The sequence below is a fragment of the Myxocyprinus asiaticus genome, chromosome 34 (genome assembly GCF_019703515.2).
Source record: "Myxocyprinus asiaticus isolate MX2 ecotype Aquarium Trade chromosome 34, UBuf_Myxa_2, whole genome shotgun sequence".
NCBI lineage: Eukaryota > Metazoa > Chordata > Actinopteri > Cypriniformes > Catostomidae > Myxocyprinus > Myxocyprinus asiaticus.
In genome coordinates this window covers 42,803,001-42,813,639 of record NC_059377.1, presented here as the reverse complement: position 1 = coordinate 42,813,639, position 10,639 = coordinate 42,803,001, and the positions used below count along the sequence as shown (strand labels likewise).

Here is a 10,639-nt window from a genome sequence, read left to right as displayed (position 1 = left end):
TAATTGGGGTAAGAAAAGGTGCCCCTTAAAACACATTGCATAGCTGTTCTAGAATTTCTACAAACTGTCAAGCTGAGCCGTTGAATTAGCCATGCCCCCTCTTTCCAAAACCCGCACTCCAAAGATACTAAATTAGCTTTATTTAGACGATATCATGAAGAAACGGTTGTTAAAAACAACAGCAGCAAAATAGCGCCCTCAACTGACAACTGTTATGAACAACACGGCATAAAAATGGCATTAAGCCTCAATCATTCGCTGTAACTACAATACTATGAGAATGTGCAAAATGACTGACAGGTTGAAAGCATCCGTGGACACATTTTTGTTTGCTTATTAAAGAGTCTAGAGACCGGTGAGATATCTCATAACATTTATTTCATTAATATCTTTCAGGGATTAGTACAAATAAATTCCATACCTTTCCTTGAAAAAAATCACTTACAGAACCTATTAGTGGGGCAAATAGATTTGTTATGAAAAATATTCAATGTGTGGTCACATTGACTGATCTAATCATAATGGAGATTAATTTGTTTATAGAATTCTTGAGATGTTATGAAATGTCAAGTGTGACTGAAATTAACAGAAAATGTTTAAACCTTATTTTGCAGACAGTATACCTTTATTTCAAGCAAAAACCATATTTGAAATGCTACACTCAGGCTGTGTTTGTGTAAAGAGCACTTTATGGCCAGTTTATCTTTTAGTCCATTGTGGATTATTCTTCTAAGAATTCTCAGATTTTATATCTACACTATGATTAACCTCTGTCTGGTAATTGATCTGTTGGTCTTTAAACACATTGTGTGAGGATATAATGACAAATCAAACTTTAGTAATCATAAGACATTTGTTTGTGCACTGGCGTGTTGCAGAATATCTTGCAGAATTATTTACTAAATTTGCATTGAGTGCAATTTACAATGGTTGTCACATTTCCTGGTTTAATCTTCCATTTTAATTAATTTGTTTACATTTCTTTAAGCTTATTTCACAGCATTCAACATGCCTAATTGTTTCTGTGTGCATGCTTCCCCTTTTTACAAGAAAGGACTTTGTTTTAGCAATGTGAAATTAGTGTAATCATCAAAATAAAACCATAATGTGGATTATGAGATATTACAGCAGCAAACACACATGACCTTTGCAACCATAGCAGTTTTTACAGTTAAAACAAGGATTTAAATACCATTCCCGGTAGAGTATGAGCATCAGGGGTTATTCATTAAACGCTCTGTGCAATCGCATTTTAAACAAATGCATAATTTACACCCATCTCATAGTTACTTCTGCAGTATATAACCCACCTATGACCGAGAGCTCAGAATAAACCTCTTGGACCTTCACATTGGACAAGTGCATCCACACGTTTGATCTGGAGTGTTCTGAAGTTCAGGATGGACACGTCCAGCTCTGTCATCAGTGAGAAGTCTGAAACTCAAGAGAGGCCCAAATGGGACAATAAGGTCCAGTATCTGCTGACATGTATTGGATTTGCAGTGGGATTAGGGAATGTATGGAGATTCCCATACCTGTGCCAGATTTACGGAGGAGGTGCGACACTTGCAAAGAACTTCAGTGATGTTAATTAACTGTGATTCGATTTCTTAGTTCATTAACAAAGTTTATCTTTACTGGTAGAATAATACTAAAGACAAAATGATGATATGTATATCCAAACATAGTGATTGACAAGTTACAGATTTGAGAGGTTTAAGAATATTCACTTTGGTGTATGTTTCAGATTCAGTTTTCTTTTTTCTTTTGATCAGAAATAAACATCAGAAATAAAACTCACAGCTATTATTTTCATTTTCAATATTCTGTCACATATGTCCTCTTTAGAACTTTAAGATAGAATCAGCTACTAATTATATTGAGCTATTTAGCTTCAAAAAAGTTTCTAATGTATAAAATTGGTTTTAAGAGGTTAGAAAGTGGTGGAAAGTATTTAGTTTTCATTCTGTCATATATTACTATAAGTTATCAATAATTTGACAATCAACAACCACAACAATATGCTCAAAAATCTTTTTTTAAATGAAATCAAATGTACGTTTATCACACAAAAATCAGTTAACACAAAATAAATCACAAAAAGTGCTTTTATATCATTCAGATACCATTTACAGCTGTTTTTAATATAAAAATTATAATGAATCAGGGATGCAAACTCATGAGAGGCGAAAAAGGTGAGAAAGTCAAAAGAGTCACAAAACAGAGAACAGCACTTACTAAACATGACTGAAGAGTTTGTAGTCGGAGAATTGATGCATTTCTATGCCCAGCCTTATTTTCTTAGGGTTTTTGGACCGGTGCCAGTTCACAGCGATGCCAAAAATAGAAAACAAGCGATCGATAGAATGTACCATCGCTCATCACTGCTGGTTAGGACAAAAACTCTGACTATCATAGAAAATATATATTTTATCACGGCCGTCATGTTAGGACATGGTGTGACTGTGGCTGCCTGTAGCCTCCTCTAAGTTTCTGTTTGATTAATTTGCATGAAAGGGAAACAATCTTTTAAATATTACAGTTAATAGAGATTAAAAATACACTCCTTTGTATTTTTATGTTAATTTATGCAATTTATCTTTTATAATAGCAATGCACGTTTTAATATCTACAACAAAAATGCAGGATAGTGTCATTTATACAGCAATTATGTCCCCTGATAGTACATGTATATCACCCAGACATCTATTTGATGTGTGTGTACATCTAGAAGACGCATTTTTTAAGTTGTTTGCTCATCTGCAATACATTTATTGGCCGTTTCCTCTTGGATGTTAATAAGACATTCAGCAGGAGTCTTTGAGATGATTATGATTCAGAATTTTTGTAAATCTGATCTTTTTAAGATGTTTAGCAGATGTTTATTAGAAACTATGCTTTCCAGATGAAAAGATCTAATACAGACATCTCTGAGATATACATGTGCTATCTGGGTACAAGTTGCATTTCAATGCACAACCTCGTAATCGTGTCGCAGGGGATTGAGTCATGGGTGTCCAAATGCTCAGTGGATCAACACCCATGCCAGTGGCTGAATTTGTGTTCATGATACTGATTCACGTCATAGGGAGCGAGATAAGATGCACAGTGTCTTAGTAAAATGTTTATGGTTTGTTAAAATTTTGAAAATCAATATGTCCATCCTCAAATTTAGCTAATGATTTAACTTATTTAATTTAATTTTTATCCTTTTGTGTGTCAGGTGCATTCTTGATCCCGTACCTGATCGCACTGGTGTTTGAAGGGTTGCCGTTACTGTATCTGGAGTTGGCAATTGGTCAGAGCTTGAGGAAGGGCAGCATTGGTGTCTGGCACACAATCTCTCCTCTGCTGGGTGGAGTGGGTAAGTTGACACACTTCTAGAGAAGGTCTGACAATGGCTTCATTTTACCACAGCAGTCAAAAGGTTTTCTATTGAGAGAGAAAATTTAAGGTGGCCAGAGTACCTTCTGATTTTAAGTTTCTTGCCATAAATATGATATTTAAATATTTTTGAAATGACACAGTAGATATAATCTAACCTAGCCTTAATGTCATACAAGTTATCTAGCTTTTGCAACGGTTTGTGATTTTCTAAGAGCAAATATTTCATGTATTGTTAGACCATAATACAGACATTAAAACGGAGAAACTGTTTCTTGAAACACTGATGTGTTATTAAATTATAAACTAAATAATATAAATATTGCTGTAAGTGGCAATTATTGGGGTCCAAGCACAAGTGAAAAGAACATGACCTAATTTGCCAGAATAGATCTTGTGGATGCTGTGGACACACTTGATTTTGGTGTCGAATTTCAATTGCTTTGATCACAGTTCCACTATTATGGTCTTCTAAAGTTTTAGCACCATCTAGCATCGTAATTGGATGAAATTTGGCATATGTCCTCAGAATGTTCTGTTGTCCATATGTACCAAGTTTTATTATGTTGGGATATTATGCTCACAAGATAACGTTAATCAGTCATTATGGACCATTTAGACAGAAATGAAATTGCCTCAAGGAATCAGAGGAAAAATAATTTTCATTCTAGCCAATACGGTTTTGGACTTATGAGCAAAAACACAAATGTAATTATTATAGCGCTACCTAGAGATGGGGTGTGTACATATGCCTGAGTAGCAGTTGGGATTTGAAACCATCTGGCCAAGTTTGGGGTTTCTATGATTTACGGTTTCATACACCTAGACAATTTTATGGCAGAAGAAGAACACAAAGAAAATCAGTACAAGTACAATAGGATACCTTTGGTGCTTGGACCCCTAATAAAATAATACCAGTTGTATGAAATGTGTTGTGTGTTGGCAGGTGTGGCGTCTATGATTATCTCATTTCTGGTGGGTTTGTTCTACAACACTATTCTGGCGTGGGTGCTGTGGTATTTCTTTCACTCATTTCAAGAACCTCTGCCCTGGAGTCAATGTCCTGTAAACGAAAATCTCACAGGTACACAGAGAAAGGCCATTTCTATATGCACATTCTTATCAGTTTTTGTTTAGAGTCTGCTGTGCTGTAATATCTGTGCTCATATCTTACAGGATATGTAGAAGAATGTGTTGTGAGCACTCCCGTGAATTATTTCTGGTACAGACAGACGCTTAACATCTCTCCAGACATTGAGCAGAGCGGATCACTGCAATGGTGGCTGGTCGTGTGTTTGGCCTCGGCGTGGAGTATCGTTTACATCTGCTTCATTCGGGGCATCGAGACGATCGGCAAGGTGAGAACTGAACACACCACGGCTGTTTAGTAAACCATCACAGATGCTGGTGATTGTAATGTAATGTGATGTGTATATAGGCTGTGTATGTGACTGCAACTTTTCCATACTTGGTGTTGACGATCTTTCTGGTGAGGGCCCTCACTCTCCCCGGTGCCACAGATGGTCTCCGGTACCTCTTCACACCAGACGTGGGTAACACAAATGTCCTGTAAATGAATGTAAAGTGTGCATGATTGAGTATGTAGAGGAGGCTGCAGGTTTGATTGTAATCATCTTTCTGTAGTGGACAATACTGATGGACCCTCAGGTGTGGTTAGATGCGGCCACACAGATCTTCTTCTCTTTGTCTCTGGCATTTGGAGGACTCATTGCCTTCTCCAGTTACAATCCTAAAAAGTATGAGCGCACATCTGTGTTTCTTAACTATATACAGGCTTCACATAATGTCTTACCAAAAACACATGGAGTTACAAAAGCAAAACATTTAACCTTCCAAAATCTGCATCAGATTTGCTTTAGTAAAAATTTAAATGTATATAAATATAGCAGTGTAAATGTATCAGGATTATTGATTTGGGTCCCTGTGTGCGTGTGTTTGTTACAGGAATGATTGTGAACGGGATGCTGTAGTTGTGGGATGCATTAACAGCGCAACATCTCTCTATGCTTCTATTCCAATATTTGCCATCTTGGGCTTTAAAGCCACATCTAACTACAACATTTGCATCAACAGGTGACACCTCATATTCAACAAACTTTAAAGACTATTTGCAGTTATGATGTTATATTGTTTTAAACTATAAAATTTGTGTTTTGAACATGTGTTTTGAACTTGTAAGATGGGAAAATACAAAACCATCAGTAAGTCTTGTGTGATCACATAAACATGACCTTGGTCTGGGTCTCAAAATTAAAAGTCTTGGTCTGGATTTGGGTCTTGGCTTATGTCTCTATACAAGATCACATTCAGTTTCCAGCATATTAAAGGTGATAATCAGGGTCTTAGGTGGGCTGGTATTGGGGCTGGTATTGGAATTGCTCTAGGTCTTAGGGAGTCTGGCAATGGTATGGGACTTCAGGGGTCTGTTATTGTTCTGGGTCTTGAAGGGTCTGGTATTGGTCTGGGCCTGGGAGGGTCTGGTATTGGTTTAAGCCTAGAAGGGGCTGGAATCAATCTGGGTCTGGGAGGGTCTGGTATTATTCTGTGTCTGGGAAGGTCTGGTATTGGTCTGAGACTAGGTCTTAAGGGGTCTGGTATTGTTCTGGGTCTAGGTTTTGGGGGTCTGCTATTGTCCGAGTCTGGCAGGGTCTCATCTTTAGGTGGTCTGGTATTGGTCTGGGTCTTTAAGAGTCTGGCTCCTTGGGGATCTGGTATTGGTCTGGGTCTAGATCTTAAGGGGTCTGGTATTTGTCTAGGTGTTTGGTAGTCTGGTATTGGTCCAGGTCTTGGAGGGTCTGGACCTTTGGGAGTCTGGTATTGGTGTGGGTCTTGCAGGGTCTGGCTCTTTGTGTGGGAGTTTCTAGTATTGTTCTAGATCTTGGAGGGTCTGGTATTGTTCTGGGTCTTAAGGGGGTCTGGTATTGGTCTGGGCCTGGTAGGGGCTGAAATCGATCTGGGTCTGGTATTGTTCTGTGTCTGGTATTAGTCTGGGTCTTTGAGGGTCTGGCTCCTTGAGGATCTGGTATTGGTCTAAGTATTAAAAGGTCTGGTATTGGTCTGGGTCTAGATCTTAAGGGGTCTGGTACTGGTCTGGGTGTTTGGTGGTCTAGTATTGGTCTAGGTCTTGGAGGGTCTGGGCATTTAGGGGTCTGCTATTGGTGTGGGTTTTGGAGGTTCTGGCTCTTTGTTTGTGAGTTTCTAGTATTGTTCTAGATCTTGGAGGTTCTGGTATTGTTCTGGGTTTTAAGGGGGTCTGGTACTGGTCTGGGCCTGGGAGGGGCTGAAATCGATCTGGATCTGGTATTGTGCTGTGTCTGGTAGGGTCTGGTATTGGTCTGAGTCTAGGAGGTTCTGGGTCTTTGGAGGTCTGGTATTGGTCTGGGTCTTGAAGTGTCTGGCTCTTTGGGGGTCTGGTATTGGTTTGGGAGGTTCTGGTGTTGTTCTGGGTCTTGGAGGGTTTGGTCTAGCTCTGCATCTTAGGGGGGGTCTAGTATTGATCTGGGTCTTAGGGGGGTGTGGTATCGGTCTGGGTCTTGGAAGGTCTGGTATTGGCTCAAACTCTGGTATTATCACATAATGCATGAACACATGAGATTTGATCAGCAGCACTTGTGCATATTGCAGTAACATCTTGGATCTGATCAATGCTTTTGATGTCGCGGACAAAAACATCACAGCTGAGAACTACGAGAGCTGGCTGAAGTCACTAAATGCGTCAGATCCAGATAAACTCTCCAGTCTGAACCTCAAACACTGCAGCCTCCAAAGCTTTCTGGACCAGGTAAATGTAAATGACAGTACAAAAATCATGAATCAATGCATATACAATGTCTTGAAATATCAGAGTTACTGAAAACGTTCTCTTATCAAGAGTGCTTCAGGAACGGGTCTGGCATTCATCGTGTTCACAGAAGCCGTGATCGAGATGCCGGGCTCTCAGGTGTGGGCAGTGCTGTTCTTCGTCATGCTCTTCAGTCTCGGCCTCTCCTCCATGTTTGGGAATCTTGAGGGTGTCCTGACGCCTCTGCTCGACCTGCACATGGTTCCAAAGTGGATGCCAAAAGAACTCTTCACAGGTACTGATAAATCAGAACCGTAAGTGTGAGGGTAACTTAGAAGTCAACAGGACATACAACAACTAAAGTATCTATAGACCACATATTTAATGATTTAATGTTATGAACACTAAAAATTCCTCTGTTCTGCCATTAATTAATTGTAGTATGCCCTTTACAAAAACGGACTATTGTATTAACATTAAATATACCATGAAAAAACAACGTAATACACTAGACAGACACTACCATTTGAAGCTTGAATTAGTCTAGACCGGGAAAGGAAGAGCTGTCATATCAATTCTCTCTCTCTCTCTGAGTTTGTTTAATTGTAGCTCATGTTCTCTGGTTCCTCAGCTCTCATCTGTGTGGTGTGCTTTGTGGTGGCCCTGATCTTCACATTGGGTTCTGGGAACTACTGGCTGGAGATCTTCAATAGTTACGTGGGCTCTGTTCCGCTCCTTGTCATTGCCTTTTTCGAGATTGTTGGTGTCGTCGTGTTCTACGGCATGAAGCAGTGGGTTGGACATTTAGAGATGAAAATCCTCTTATGTTCTCATGATACATGAGAAAGATCTCAATACACATGACAAACCTGGAGACTGAAAACTGCCGTTTGCATTTCAGGTTTAGTGATGATATCGAGTACATGACGGGACGCAGACCGAACATCTTCTGGCGTGTGTGCTGGATGGGGATCAGTCCTCTCATGTTAATTGTCGTTCTGGTGGCTTACATCGTCGTGCAGGTGCAGAAACATCCCACATACCCCGCCTGGAACCCGGAATATGTGAGTTTGAGACAAATCTACATGCAATTTGATAAAAAAAGATTGCAAAAGCAGAATCTTTTGAAGTTGCAACTAGGAAATATTTATAGGAAATTATTCCTAGTGCTATGTAGTTATCACACTTATGGTGTTCCATACAGCCTTACATAGATGTAAAGTAATTTATTGCAGGTTATACCAAGTAGGTATAGCTGCAGGCTGGAGACTTCCAAAAGGGGTGTCACTTCCACTCACACTTCCATTGAAGTACCATCAATGGCAATTTGGAGCTTACGTTCCTTTTTGGAGCAATGTCTGCAGCTATACCCTTCTTAGTTATACTGAAGTAGAAGGAACATCACAATGATGGGTCGTAGAGTGTTAGGAAGAGTCATGATATACACATATCCACATATTCAGACTCGTATTCAGTTTTGTCACACAAGAACCAATGACATTTTGCATCATTGACTTCAAACCTGGCGCAATGAGTCTTATGTGGCATATTTAAATATACGTGAATTAGATTTTGTGGAAAGATTTCATGTTTGGGTGAATTAACTAACTGGTTCCAGGCTGAACCAGTTTATTTGGTCTAGGCTGTTTTGTTCAGCAGGGTTGTGTAGATCCTGAACCATTAGTCCACTACCATGACATTATATTGTGCATTTCATGCAGGAAAACTTCCCAGAGACCGAAGAGAAGCCGTATTCTGATTGGGTGTTTGCAATCTGTGTGCTGTTGAGCTCTGTTCCCGTCATCTCCATCCCCATCGTGGCCGCTTACAGATTGATCAGACGACAAACAAGGTCACTAACCAGCAGCAACCACCCAAACCCCTACGACAACCAAGCTTTCACACTCGACAGCGAGATCAAGTCCTCTTTCAAAGCGGTCTAGAAGAGACTCTGGAGTTTCAGGTTTTTATTGAGCTCCTGTGATATTATACAGATGGATTTGCACTGAAGTGTGTGTCGACTTTCACGGTTGGATGAAGGAGAGACTTTTTCTCTGGAGAAGTCTACAAACACTTGAAACTCCATCTCAGGATTATAAGGATGTTTTGTTTTTTTGTTTTTTTACCTGCAGACCTGTAAGGTCCAAACACAAACAGTTCATTTAATATGACTTAACTGCATTGTTCAATTTCTTAAAAACAAATAGCCAAATAAACCAAATAGTTTTCCTAAAAAATTATGTCCTCATATGTGGACAGCAGGACTAAGATATGAAATTTTAAATAATACCAAGCTATAAAAAGTCAGATTTTTTAATTAAATTGTTTATGTTTCCAGGAGTGTTGATTATTCATGTTTTTAGACGTTACAGACATTACATCAGAAATTATCATAATTAATTCAGATTCAAAGTAATGTCCAGCATCATCCAATCACTGCCAACCATGTTAAAATAAAATGATACATTATAAATTCTGAATCTATGTACTAATTATCATTGTCACATTTGTGTCAAACATGTTGAGTGATCCAAACATCATCTGCAGCCTGAAACTGAACTTTTACTGAACTATAGGATGCTCCCTTGCTCCCTATTTAGTGAATGACTTAACCTCCAGTGTGCTGTCTGTCTGCACTGGTCTCAGGACAGTTTGAAATGCACCTTATTTTCATCCTAACTCCATATACAGCCTCTGAAAGCAACATTTTTCAGCTTTTGGATGCATCCATTAATTCATAATGCACAGAGAATATAGGATATTTTAAGGACAATTGGCCTATAGTCCACGTACGTGGTCATTGTGTTTAATAGCGTGCCGTTTCATGATTAATCAATGACATTTTTAAAATGGGATTTCGGATGAAACTAGAGACTCTAATCTTTTGACTCAAACAGGTTTCAATGTAAATACTTAATTAGGTTTCTTACTAGATGTTGTTTTGTTGCCATTTCTCCCAAAGACAAAGACGGTGCCATGGTGTTTTGTCATGTAACTCAGTGCTTCGAAATTTAACCCTTTAATGGCAGCCAAGAGTCTCTGGAACTGAGATCAGTTGGTTTAAATTAAATAAAATTATGCATAGCCTATAGCAAAGCCAAAACATAATGTCCATGTATGTGGACGTGGAGTATTAGGAGGTTAAATGGTTTTAATTGCAGTTGGAAAAAAAACCCAAAATGGCTCACTATCACTGTGACTAAACAAATTTGTCCTTAAACCTTAACCTCTGAGAAATATGAGTTATTACTGTAAAAAAAAAAAAATAGAAAAAAAATTAACTTCATTGACTATTTCCCAAATTTGTTTGCATAATTTGCAATATATTCAGCAGGAGACAAGAGTTGAAGTGTTATGAGTATGTTGTGTTTAAACTCAAAATATGTAGCTTTTGTAATCTTTGTTTTTCAGTCTTGAGATTAAATCTAATTTTATTGTCTTTTATATGCTTGC

At 38.7% G+C, this 10,639-nt stretch overlaps 1 protein-coding gene across 1 annotated transcript in view; it reads left to right on the top strand.

The window, feature by feature from the left end:
- LOC127425101 (sodium-dependent neutral amino acid transporter B(0)AT3-like) overlaps positions 1-10,639 on the top strand; it is an 11,606-nt gene continuing 967 nt past the window's right edge. The window contains exons 1-12 of the mRNA XM_051670753.1: positions 1-1,557; positions 3,224-3,364; positions 4,331-4,468; positions 4,561-4,742; positions 4,823-4,933; positions 5,029-5,141; positions 5,350-5,478; positions 7,030-7,186; positions 7,277-7,481; positions 7,818-7,977; positions 8,088-8,250; positions 8,908-10,639. The exon at positions 8,908-10,639 is cut by the window's right edge and continues 967 nt beyond it. Of these exons, the coding sequence (XP_051526713.1) occupies positions 1,401-1,557; positions 3,224-3,364; positions 4,331-4,468; positions 4,561-4,742; positions 4,823-4,933; positions 5,029-5,141; positions 5,350-5,478; positions 7,030-7,186; positions 7,277-7,481; positions 7,818-7,977; positions 8,088-8,250; positions 8,908-9,129 (1,878 nt within the window). The 5' untranslated portion in view covers positions 1-1,400 and the 3' untranslated portion in view covers positions 9,130-10,639. The remainder of the gene's footprint in view (positions 1,558-3,223; positions 3,365-4,330; positions 4,469-4,560; positions 4,743-4,822; positions 4,934-5,028; positions 5,142-5,349; positions 5,479-7,029; positions 7,187-7,276; positions 7,482-7,817; positions 7,978-8,087; positions 8,251-8,907) is intronic.